The sequence below is a fragment of the Pezoporus flaviventris genome, unplaced genomic scaffold (assembly GCF_033815535.1).
Source record: "Pezoporus flaviventris isolate CSIRO_AGI_PZ_B2104156 unplaced genomic scaffold, CSIRO_AGI_Pfla_v1 ptg000063l, whole genome shotgun sequence".
Taxonomy (NCBI): domain Eukaryota; kingdom Metazoa; phylum Chordata; class Aves; order Psittaciformes; family Psittacidae; genus Pezoporus; species Pezoporus flaviventris.
This window is the reverse complement of record NW_026892611.1, coordinates 2,079,320-2,091,897: the sequence shown is the minus strand read 5'-3', so window position 1 is coordinate 2,091,897 and position 12,578 is coordinate 2,079,320. Positions and strand designations below refer to the sequence as shown.

Sequence of the window (12,578 nt, the reverse complement as noted above, 5' to 3'; positions counted from 1 at the left end):
AATTCTAGCCCTCGGTATCCAAAGCAGACACCAGAGGGAATCACAAGTAAATTGCTCATAAACTCATCCAACTTCCTGCCAATACGTTTAAAACAGTTCCAAAAATGGTGAGCTCAAAGGAAAAGGAGGAGAAAAGAAATAGGGGTGGGGAGCGGCAAGAGGAAGGGGCACAATGGTGGGAGATGGGAGATCCATGGGGATAGATGGATGGAGCAGGGCATCCTGATGGCCGGGGCTCCTCCTGCAAAACCAGGCTGGATCAATGCTTGCCTGCTCCTTCTCTGTCCCACCCACCAGAGATTTCAGGGACAAAGAACTGAGTTTTGCTGCATCTTGTCAAAAGGGGCTGGTTTTAGTCATGTCCCATCCATCCCTTTCCAGGGCCTGGGGACCTTTGGGATGGAGGAAACGCATGCAAACTGAACAGGCTGCCACTGAAGGGCTGAGGCTCGTGCTTTGCAGAGGCTGTTTGTGCTTCCTGTTCCCTGAAATAAGCTGAATTCCATTAACACAAAGGGGAAGAACACAGGATTTGGGCTGGGGGAAGGGGATTAAGGAAAAAGCTTCAACTCTGATCCTCCAGCCCCGTTTTCCCAGCAGAAACCAGCCCTAAGAGTCAAAAGAAGCCCCTCTCCCAACTGCTCTTCCTGCAATGGGGAATGATCGGCTGCCAAAGTGTGCGCCGGGGGCTTTGCTTCCCCTAAGCTGTTTATTTTAGTGGAGCACAGATCACATGTGGAAGAGTTTAGGCAGGCAGAGGTCCCCTATGGCCTGCGCTGCTCTAATGAGAGCCAGAGCCCGGGATGCAGCCACCAGCCCCGCTCCCATGGTCCCTGCTTGTCCCTCGCACCCAGTGGGACAAGGCTTTCTCCATGGCTAGAAGCTGGTATCACCCTCCTGTTCTCCCCTTATCCTCTCAAATCCTTGGCACATCTTCCACCTCAAGCCAAATCCCTGCCCTTCCCATCACCATCCCAGTGGTGTCCAATGAGAGATTCTGAATCCCAGCACAGCTCCCAGTGCACTCCCAGGTGGATCAGAAAGAAGCCACCTCCTTCTGTTTCAGACAGCTGACACCTACTGCTTGCCATGGCCTACAGCCATCCCATAGCTGTGGGGCTCCTCCAACCATGTTTAGGGGGTCAGGAGCCCCACACCAGCTCTTACTGTGAGCACCCTGTTTACAGACCAGGGCGTTTCTATGCAGTGAGGAGGTCTCATAGAATAAACAGAACCATGGAATGGTTTGGGTTGGAAGGGACCTTAAAGCTCATCCAGCTCCAACCCCTGCCATGGGCAGGGACACCTTCCACTAGAGCAGCTTGCTCCAAGCCTGTGTCCAACCTGGCCTTGAGCACTGCCAGGGATGGGGCATCCCTGGGAGCCTTGGCTGCATGAGCAACCAGCTTCCAAATGAAGAAGATACAGGCAAAGGGAGACAACCAACACGAATGCCTCGCATTTGATGTTATTAAAGCCTTGCTATCGGCTTCTAATTGCGATCTGCACACCTCTCAAAGCCAAACAGCTCCGTTCTGTGTGATTTTCAACCAACAGAGATGACTGTGGCCAAGGAAGCCCTCCCTGCACCGGGGGGATGCATCTGCTTTACATCAGCGTGCGCTGAGCAGAACGGGTCCCACTCAGCAGGGCAGAACAGAGCCACCCTTGTAACCTCGACTTTCATCAGATGAGGACTAACAGGATACAACCTGATCCACTGCTGGGTCCCTGCTCGTGGCTTCAAAAGGAAAAGGGATGGTTTCCCCCCCCCACCCCGAGCTTTTTCATGCTGTGTTCCAATGGGATTTAATAGCGCCCATGTCCTCCTGGCTTTATAAACGCAGCCAAAAGCTCACTGGAGCAAGGGCTTGAACCTGCTTTGTTTGCATCCTGTAGGCTCCTTTTCCTGGCCATGGGCTTTCATGCAGCTCACAAAGCTCCTTCATTTAACAGACCCCTTCCGTGGGCCCAAGGTCAGCAGAAAGCAGCGTTACCATTGCCGGGGCTGCAAGAGCAAACAAAAGAGAGCAGGCGCTGAGGCTTTAAGTGCCCAAAGAAAACCTCCTCTTCCCCCAGCACTTCATTGCTCTGGGCACATCATTCCCTGCTAATGGTGGGGATTTCGGATGGAAACAGAGCTAATAGCAGGGGTGAAGCTGGCTGCTGGGTATAACAGAGCAGTAACTCCAGCGGCTGCTCTCTATAGCAAAACACCATCGCTGCCCAGCGCCTGCATCCCTACGGCACTGCAAATCCAAGCAGGAAAACCACTAAAAGCTTCCCTGATTCCCCCCTGGCTGGCTCTGTAACCTGCTTGCTAAAGGCCAGGCTCTGCTATCAGCTCTATCAATAAACCACAGACCAATCCAGCTTTCCAAACACAAACATGCTGTCCTTCTCTCTGTTTTCCATAGCCAGCAGCAGGGAGGTTTCCTGTGGCTGTGCTCTGAGCTGCCTGTTAGAGAGGAAGGGGCCGTGCTGGAGAGATGTGGCCAACAACAGATCCTCCCAAGGCAAGTAATTTGTCTGTATTACATGAAAACACACATAGATATATATTTATGTGTGTATATATATATATTTGTGTGTATATATATATTTGTGTGTATATACATATCCCAGGTCTCCAACTCAGGATAATGAGCCACATTTTAGCACTCAGTAGCCAGCAGGACCCAACAGCTGATTAAACAGGGGAACACAGGAGAAGCCTCGCTCCAGATGGGCATTTCTCTTCGCCAAGATGCTGCCGAGGAATGCTCCCCATTCCCAACAGCAAGGTGAGACGTGACCGTTGGGAGAGCACACTGGGATGCTTTTTCTCCCCCAAACCCCTCCTCAGCTTCCCAGTCTGGTGCCAATCCTGCACAAGGGGAGGGTGAAACACATGGAAGAGCATATTGCCACCCTGGGCAACACGTTGCAGCAGTCTTGGGGCTGAGTGCCCCCTTTCTTAGGGACCGGGATGTGTCAAAACACATGCTGCCGTGTGCTGGCGAGGGATGCAAACCCCAAAGTTCAGACCTGAACAGGGGCAGGGGCTCTCAGATTGCATCTCCCTTTCATCAGAGGTGCCAAGCACCCCTTTTGAGATGCAAAAGAGCCTTCTGTGTTCTCCCCGGGGCTGGCAGGATGCTCAGCCTGTGGCCAAAGGGGCTTTTCTCCCCTCTATCCACCACCTATAAACCACTTCTGATGATGAAGAGTCAAACTGGAGGGAGATGAGACAAGTTTGTGCCTGGGTCACCATGGGGTGAGTGGGGACCTCAAGGGGGACAGATGGAGAAGGCCTGGATGTGAGTAACCAGAGGTAGGATGGGCTTGAGATGCAGGAGCCCAGGCCAGGAAAGGTCCAGCCTTGCTCCCAGTGCTCACACGCTTCATGCCCCATCCCTGGCAGTGCTCAAGGCCAGGTTGGACACAGGGGCTCGGAGCACCCTGCTCTAGTGGAAGGGCTTGGAACTGGATGAGCTTTAAGGTCCCTTCCCCATGGCAGCAAGGAGCAGCAGTGCTCCCAGTGCCAGGCCCTGTACTCATCAGCAAGGGACAAATCCTGGTGCTCTGGGGTTCAGGCTTTAAACAGTGGAGCCACGCAGACAGCTCACAGAGGGCAATGAACAGGGCAAGGGCTCATTTTACACAGGGAGTCAATGGAAAACCTCAAGCCCCTTTCCAACAGGCCAGCTTGGCCTGCAGCCCTCACCCGGGTGGCATTTCAATGTGCATTCATTATTTACAGCTTCCAAAGCAGGTCTTTGCTAACGCCAGCTCCTGGTGCAGAGGAAGGAGCTGCAGCCTCACCAGGATCAGGGAGCTGGGAGGGATAACCTCTCCCTGCACAAAAGGGCAGCCATGAGATGCCATCTATCAGACACCATCCATTGAGCACCATCCACCAGACACCATCCATCAGACACCATCCACCAGACACCACACATCCCACCTCATCAGCAGCTTCCCTTCAGCTGCACAGAGCAGAAAGACAGGCAGACAAAGCCGGGATGCCCTGGTGATGGATGATGTGGGAGAAGCCATGGAAGCAGCTGGTTACACACCAGAAGGTTTACTAGGTTGAATGTGTCAATGGAATAGAAACCAGAACAAATACAGGATAAGAATTGGGATTGTAACTGGGAATGACACAGAGCATCTCGTTTGAGCCTGCAGAACAGTTTGGGTTGAAATGGACCTTAAAGATCATCTAGATCATGGCATGGAAGGGAACAGAATGGAAAGGAATAGGACTAGACTATTTCAGTTGGAAGGGACCTGCAATGATGACCTAATCCAGCTGCCTGACCCCTTTAGGACTGACATAAGGCTCGTTATTAAGGGCACCATCCAAATGCCTCTTAAGCACCGGGTCTGAATGCACACGAAGGGGCACAACATCCCTTGCTCATGCCCCCAGGTACAGCAGCGCTGTGCTCTCCGGAGCCGTGCCAGCCATGAGGAAACCCCTGGCCAGCAACAAAGAGCTCCAGGGACCACCTGATTTCAGCCTCCTGGTTTCAGCTCACGAGCACCTTCATCCCCATCGCTGCCCCATGCGAGCAGCCCTGGATGGGAAGAGCAAGGGCAATGCCCAGCAATGGTCCATATGGAGATGCTGCTGTGGTGTCCAGCAAAACCAACTCATTCCCATCCCAAACTTGGTGGCACAGAACAAATCGGATTCCCCCTCAAGACCAGCACCGAGCAAACAGGATGGCAGCTTCTTAAACTGCCCCGAGCAGCGCGTTGTGGAGTTATTGCTCCATCACAGCCCTCATAACCGTTTCCTCCCTTGGATTTACAGGGCTTCACCTTCCCCCCCCGCACCAGGCATTCCATTGGGGCGCCGCTCGGCCTTGTTTCCGTCACTCCAAAGGTCATCCCAGTGCTCCTGACTCTTGACGTTCAACAACAAACATCCCAGTGCTTTCCTTTCGAGCCTCTTGGGAAGGACAGGCCACCCTGCCATCAAGGGACCCTGCCAAGGGGACGCTCCAGGCTCCATCGGCAGTGGAATGCAACCCATCTAAATGCCTTTTCCTCCCAGGCTGGATCCTGGATGAGGTCAGCCTCAGCACACATTTCCTCTGGGAACCACACTTCTGAGTGTGGGATACCCCTTTGCCCCAGGGGGCTCCCTCCTGCGTGGCCAACAAGTAGCTGGTGACAAGGGATAACCAGGCATCACCTTGCAGGGCGCTTTTGGTGGTTATTTAATACTTCCAGAGGATTTGAGTGCTGAACCACAGCAATATGCAGAGATTAAATCCTCATTTCCAGCCCTCTTGATAGGGGCAATCACAAGAGGAGGGGTACAATAAAGCTTGGAGAATGCCTCTCTTGTGTTTCTAGGGCAATGAACGGAGCTAACGTAGTAAATAACCCCGGTATTTGTAATGCTGCAGGATACACAGAGGGAAAAGCTCTGCTCCAGCCCGGTAGAGCTCTTATTAACAATTGCCATGCACCAGCAGCCAGCAGTTGGTATCGAGTGCCTCCCCTGGGAAATGAACTGCTTTCCGCCTGCATCCCGATGCAATCATCCCAAACAAACAGAGCCCTGTGTTACAACACACAGCCAGGACAAGGGCAAACCCCAGCAGCCTCTGGTGCAGGGGGTCACAGCCTGGTCCACCCAAGGGGATGAGGCACCTTCCGGAGCCATCACCATCACACCACTGCAGCAGGTATCTGCCTCCCCACCTGGATGGCAGCGCAAGGGTTCAGTGACTGCGTTTTGGTTCTCTGCCCCTTCTGATCCCTGGGACACCCATGTAATGTAGGGCAAAGTCAAGCCCCACTGTCACAGGCAGAAGAGCTCACCCACTCATGGGTCCCAAAGGTCTCTCTATAGCGCACACACACACACACACACACATAGATGGGGTTTAAAGGCAGAGGAGAGACTGTGTGATTCCTGCTCCACATCCTCCCACCAGCACCCCTTCGTGCTGGATGCACTGAAGGGACTCTTTGTGGCAGCAGCTACAACTTCTCCTATCGCTCGCCCACAAGCAGAGGACCTTCATCCACAAACATTCTGTTTCCAGAAGGAAGGGCACATTATTCATGCATCAGCCTTCCCCCCCCCCCCCCATAAAACTCCCTTTTTCCTTGGCTTCACAAGGGCTTTGTAAGGAAACACAAGCAGGCACTGCAAGCGAGCACGAAAATCAGCACCCACCATTCCTCCGGGACAGAGATGGTTTGTGCCCCTGGTGACATTAGGAGTGGGATGCTAAAAGATCATTCCTACCAACCAAACAAGGCTGCTTAACCCCTGTTAACCTAAAGCAGAACACCCTCCTCTTCTGTTTGAGCACTGACACTACCTGGCTACTCAGAAGGAAAGGGGTTTAGCTTCCTGTGCAGGCAGGGAACAAGGCAGCCTTGTCCCAGGCACACAGCTCCCTTCTGTAGGGAAAACACATTGGGATAAAACCTGCATTTCCCCTTGTGAATCCAATTCCTGCCTCTATAAAGCAGCAGCCGTGGTCCCATCCTCTCTGACATGGCTGCTTTGGCACTACCTATTGTCCCAGCCCAAGGATGTGCAACCCCAAACTTAATGTCCCCAACCCTAAATGCACCATGGGCCTGTGCAATGGGGACAAGCCAGGAGCTGGAGGACGATGAATCAAGCAGCATTTCTGCCCTTGGCAGGAGTATTTTACCCCATGCTGATGGTGCTGACACAGGGTGGATGTGGCACACTGTGGCCTATGGGACAAACTGCAGATACCAGGGGCTGGAGGCATCAGCCCTTTAAACCAGCTCCAGCAGGGTTTACCTCCCACCCCAGGCTACCAAATACCCTCCCTGGCTTGTTGCTGCATCAGCAGCCGCTGCAAAACAGCATCTCACAGGCCTAATCCATCACTTGGTTCCTCCCCAGGTCCTGCTGGTACCCGAGGGATGCACAAAACCAGAGCCAGGAGCTGCTGCATTTTCAGCCCTGCTTCAGCTGGGAAAAGCAAAGAAAACAAACACAGTTTTCTGTCCTTAGCATCTAAAACCCTGTAATTTGCACACATTACATGGAGAAATACCTATTAGACAATGGCTTTTACACCCCCAGTGTGGTTCCCACCGAGGCAGGGCCACAGGCAACCGTTTCCCTACAGAAATGGATGGCAACAAATAAATACTCATTTGCTGTGTTCACCTTATTCATACCCACAGAACAGGACAGCTACTGTTGGGCACTTTCAGGATTAAATATATCCTCCATCTCAGACAATCACAGCCCATCCGACACAACCTTCCTAACCTGTCCTGAGGTTTTCAAGCCACAAAACTGCCTGACCCAGAGAAGAATCAGCGCTGAGCCACAAGCTAAAACGTGTGGGGCTGCCAAACCCCCTTGGCCAAGGAATTAGGGGCTCACCCTTCCCATTGGCAATGACTTATTGAGGTTACACACGAGCAGAGCATCCCCATGGGTGCTTGCTTGGGTGCCTTTGGCTTGTGAGGAAAACAACAGACTATGAAGTTAGGCTTCAACTTTAAGAGAGTGAAGGAAATAAGCGCCTAAGATCTGGGTCCTAAATCCATCCTCAGCCTCCTGAGGCCTGACTTTTCCAACTGGAAAGACCTCAGTGGTGCCCAGCACACTTGTGCCTCCGTCAGACACTGACCTTGTCCCTTCCTTGTCCCTCGCTATCAAGGTTATCTTAAGAACCCAATGGCTGTTGTGGTAACACAGCAGGAATGTGGTTGGGCACCGATTCCTGCTGCTTGAGGAGCGGAGAGAAGTAAAGGCACCGGGAAAACGCATGTGAACTGAGAAAGATCAGATCCTTGCCCTTCACATGGCCCAGAGCAATGGGGGAAGGAGATGGATGAGCGAGGGCCAGGAGCTCTGAAGCACAGAACGGGTTTATGAAGTGAAGAAGGTGCCACATTGGCTCCTCCCAGTGTGGACTCCCCCCTGTAAGCTCTGTACCAGGCTCAGGGCAGGCACAGGCTTCTTTTGGGGGGTTTCTCATGTGACAGAGTGAAAAAAATCCATGGGTTTAGGTCCAGATTGACTCCATCTAATCCCAGTGCTCAGACTGAGCTGCTCCACCCTACAGCCCAATGCTTCACACTCCGGTGACATCAACAGGAACCCCGTGCAAAGGAAGGCTTTACAGAACCATTCTGTGATGATTCTATGATGTAAAATGGGGATAGATTGGGAACTAGGGTATGAATAATCCATATTCCATCAGGTGCTGCCCGCTGCTAAGCCTGGTGGGGCAGGCACCACCGCTCCATCCCCTCCCTGGTGCATCCCTGGCTCATCGCTGTCACTGCATGCACAGCAGCAAACAAAGGTAACGCACAACCCAGGGATGGGAAAGGCACAGGAAAGCCATGGAAGCGATTTCCCCCTGGGAAACACCTCCTCCCTCCCCTCCAAGCACGCAAGCCCGTGCTCCAAAGCAATCACAGACACACGGAGCTGTGATTACCAGCTCTGCTTTTCCAAGGCTGAAGGCAAGCGCTTGGCAGCAGGAGGAGGAGGGAGATTCCAGCATCTAATTTGACACTTGCCAGTTCAACTCTGGGCTGGAATTGTGTCCTTAGGCAGAGCCAGAGACGGCCAAATTACTTTAGCAGGCTGGTTTCATCCTCCTGCTATTGGCTACCCGGCCAGGCAAAATGATGTATGCTTAACATAAAGGGATGTGATTCAGAGGGAGACAGCAAGTGAGAGACAGACAGATTTAGAATACATACATATAAAAATAAGGCTGTTTGGCACAGGTTTGGGTGCTCTGGCAGCACAGCAGAGCGGGGCAGCCAATGCTGAGAGCTTCCTCCCTCCATTTAGCTCCGTGTGTGCACACACAGAGGCTGAACACATGCCTGGGGTGAGGTGGAAAGGGAAAGCACCAGCCTCCCCCCTTCTGCCTACGCTGCCTGGATGTAGCATCACCAACTGCAAAGCCAGCTCCAGCCCTCTGTCCCCATCCTCCTCCTGCAGCTGCTCCCCTTCCCGTTAGCACCTGTAATGAACACGGCAGTTGTGGCATGAAGAAAAGCCATTTTCCCTTGTGAGCGTTGGCCCACGTGTCTGTTCAGGCTCATTACAGCTCCTTGGCTTTGCTCAGGGCTGAGCTGTGCCCATGTGCGGGGCTCCCCTTCACAGCCGGGGTCCCAGGGTGGGCTGGTCCAAGGGAGATGGAGCCATTGATCCACCCCACTGCTGGTGGCTACATCCCGTGCTGCCCAAGGGAAATGCCAGCAGGCATGTCGTGAGGAAGGGATGCTAACCCATTAACTGTGGGCATCGGAGGAGGTGGCAGTACAAGATACCCAGAAGTTACCATCCCTTCACCAGCCCTGAGCAAGAAGAGAAACATCCCACTAAAGCCCTTTGATCCCACAACTTGGAAAGCCTTTTAATCAAAGAGAGATCAGCATTGCACAAGCATATCCATTCCTACAAATGCACTCCCCATCAGCTCCTGATCGCAGGGATACTTAAGCCCCAATTCCTTCCCAAACCCAGGTGCACGGGCAGCCCCAGTGTCCATCCCTGCACAGACAACTCATGGGCTGATTGATGTGCTTTGGGTAAGCCAATCACTATTAAAGCACTACTGCAACACAACAGCATGCACATCACAGTCCATTTTCCAACCCTTTCCCTATAATAATCCCTGATTTAAAACACCACCAGAGCCCCCCGAGCTCTGCTTGTACTATAGCCAAAGGCTTGTTATCACAGCTGTGAATTTAAGCCAGTTTCCACCCAAACCCAAGGTTGACTCCAACTTGCAGCAAAAGGTTGGCATCAACTCTCCCATGCCCACCATGGGGATGGTTGGAGGAGGGATGCTTCAGGTTTTCCAGCCCATTCCTGCTTCCCAGGCACGATTATGCTGCTCTCCTCTGCACTTGGGATGCAGCAGGGAAAGGGCAATGGACAAGGAGAAAAACACCTCTGGGTGAGCAGGAAGCAACCTGATAACACACCATGCATGGGGAAACAGTGACGAGACTGGAGATAACTGAGGACTCGGGAGGGGTTCATCTCCTGCCTCCCTCTGAGCCCTGGCTCGTAGCTGTGAGCGCTTCCCTTCTTCATGGTGGATTTGTTCCTCCCCAACAAGCACCTAAACCAGAAACCCAGGCAAATCCCATCCTACAAACCCTGGCTGGAGCAGAGCCAGCGCCGCGGGTTGACAGCCCCACGGTCGCTGCTGTGTGGTCAGGGCTCATTTCAGGCTGAAACCTCAGCCCCTGCTATTAAAACCATGGAAAACCTCAGCTGTTTCCCAGCTTTTCCAAGGGAAGGCAAGTGCTACACAGCAGGCTTGTAAGATAAAGCCTGGCAAATCCCTGCCATGCGGATGTGCTGGCATTAAAGCTCCAAGCTGATAATTAAGGCCAGGGACTGGTAATTAAAGACAGAGCGGCACAAATCACTGCTTGTCTTTCGGGCTGTACAGCCCCAACAGAGCTCATAGAATCCCAGGCTGGTTTGGGTTGGAAGGGACCTTAAAGCTCATCCAGCTCCGACCCTCTGCCACCAGAGCAAGCTTTAGTCACTAATACACCTTAAAACACCACAAAAATACCCTTACCATTGCTAAGGAAAAAGATGTGTCTCCGCCGTCAGGTCTCTGAGGACAACAGGGTGCAAGTGTGCTGAGCCAGATCTCCAGGCAATATGGTCCTAATCCTATTTGGCCATATAATCCTTTATTCCCTCATTTTTCTCCCCTGCTCTTCTCTTTCCAGACTGTTTTTTCACTCGATTACTTCCCACTATGGCTACAAATAGCATCTGCTACCACAGGAAGCAAACCCCTCTCGGGTCCATGAGCCAGCACCTGGATACAACTCCTGACTCTGCCAGACTGTGGCTCCTTTTGGATTTCTCACTTCCCTCCATGAAAATAACAAATATAATGCATAACACCACAGCAGACAAGGAGCTCTTTCCGTTCCTGTCAGCCTCAGCCACAGGTTCCACAGCTCCATGGATCCAGGAGGTTGGAGCTGAGGCTTTGCAGGCGAGGAGAGGACCGGGATCCTTTACTCCCTATTTTCACCCAGCTCCTTTCATGCAAACACGTTGCAAGCCACAATGTGCAGAATAACACGTGCCTGCACATGAAATACAAGCTACTTAGGGTATCTTGGAGCAGCTTCTCTCCTGCTCTCCAATGCCCACCATGGGGATGTTTGGAGGCTGGATGCTTCAGGTTTTCCAGCCCATTCCTGCTTCCCAGGCATGATGACGCTGCTCTCCTCTGCAACTGGGATGCAGCAGGGAAAGGGCAATGGAAAAGGAGGAAAACACCTCTGGGTGAGCAGGAAACAACCTGGTAACACATGGAGGGGGGACTCACCAGGACTGAGGCTTCCTCTTCATGATGCCTTGGCGTCTCCACTGCGAGTGGGGGCTGAGGTGGTAGGTGAGCTGCCGGCAAAGCTTCTCCATGGCCCCAAGGGAGTCCCCCTCCTGCAAAGACAAGGGAGGACACCAGGTAAGGTGCCTGGAGCGTTAGCATCGCACCCACAGGATGCTCTGACCCCAGAGCGCTCCCTGCTAGGAGCTGGCAGGCCATAAGGAACCACACTGAAATAAGAAGAGAAGGGGGGAAAGAATCCCCATTGATTGCTAAGATGCTTCAAGGATGGGGCATTTCAACCCACCCTGCACCCCTCTGGATACTGCTGCGGAATGAACACAGGGGTGCACGAGTCCTGCCTGCTTAAGGATGATGAGGTCCCTTCAGGGGATCCACAAGGCAGGCTTGTCCCTGCAGGCCATGCAGAGCAGCCCCGTTACCATTTGACACTACCTGCTAGCTTTCAGCACTGAAGGTGTGCGGAGATTGAGTGAGTAAATCAAACTACCCATCCATAGCCCTCAAAGCTTTACGGAAGAGCAAACACTAAGAGGCTTTAGGAGCTAATGGAGATCTTGGGAACAGAAACTCTCAAAACATAAAAGCTTCAAGGAAAACAGGGATTTTGGTGAACTCTCCTCAATTCTGATTAAAATTTACCAAATCACCCCAAAGGAGAGGTACCTGGAAAACTCTCAGTGTATGCAAGCATTTAATTCTAGAGATTTTGGTTCCTAAAACCAAACCCCAATCAAATACCACTCTCTGGACTGTTCAATCATGCTTCAAGATCTTTAATATCCTAATGCCTGATATAACATCCGATAATGGAAACCACCCCTCTTGCTCTGCTTGTCTGACTCTCTGAAAAGTCACAAGCAGAGATTAACCTTACCTAAAGGGCAATAGTGATAACAAGCATCAAGATGTGACTATTTGTGGCTTTATCTACCTGCTGTATCATGAACCACCTTAAAGAAGACAAAGAAACCAAATAAGAAGCCCTAAAATAAGCCCTGCTGCTGCCCTTCACACCCCCTGGTTGCTCAGGGTAGGGATGCTGAGGAAGATGCTGCATCCTCTCTGCCGGACACCGGTTGCTGCTGCTTTCACATCCTCCCCAAGCAGCCTGATTTACACAGCACATTCTCCCACCTCGCCTCCAAGTCTGCAGAGCAGGGCCAGCTGAAGGCATCATAAAGAGTGGATGAAGTGAGGAGCAGTGGGGCT

The 12,578-nt window shown here is 52.4% G+C and overlaps 1 protein-coding gene across 2 annotated transcripts in view; it reads right to left on the bottom strand.

Moving 5' to 3' along the window:
• The window catches only part of LRRC75A (leucine rich repeat containing 75A), a 71,304-nt gene that overhangs the window by 7,449 nt on the left and 51,277 nt on the right, over positions 1–12,578 (bottom strand). For both annotated transcript variants that reach the window (XM_061470044.1, XM_061470043.1), the window contains exon 3: positions 11,346–11,458. In XM_061470044.1, coding sequence (XP_061326028.1) covers positions 11,346–11,458 — 113 coding nt within the window. The remainder of the gene's footprint in view (positions 1–11,345; positions 11,459–12,578) is intronic.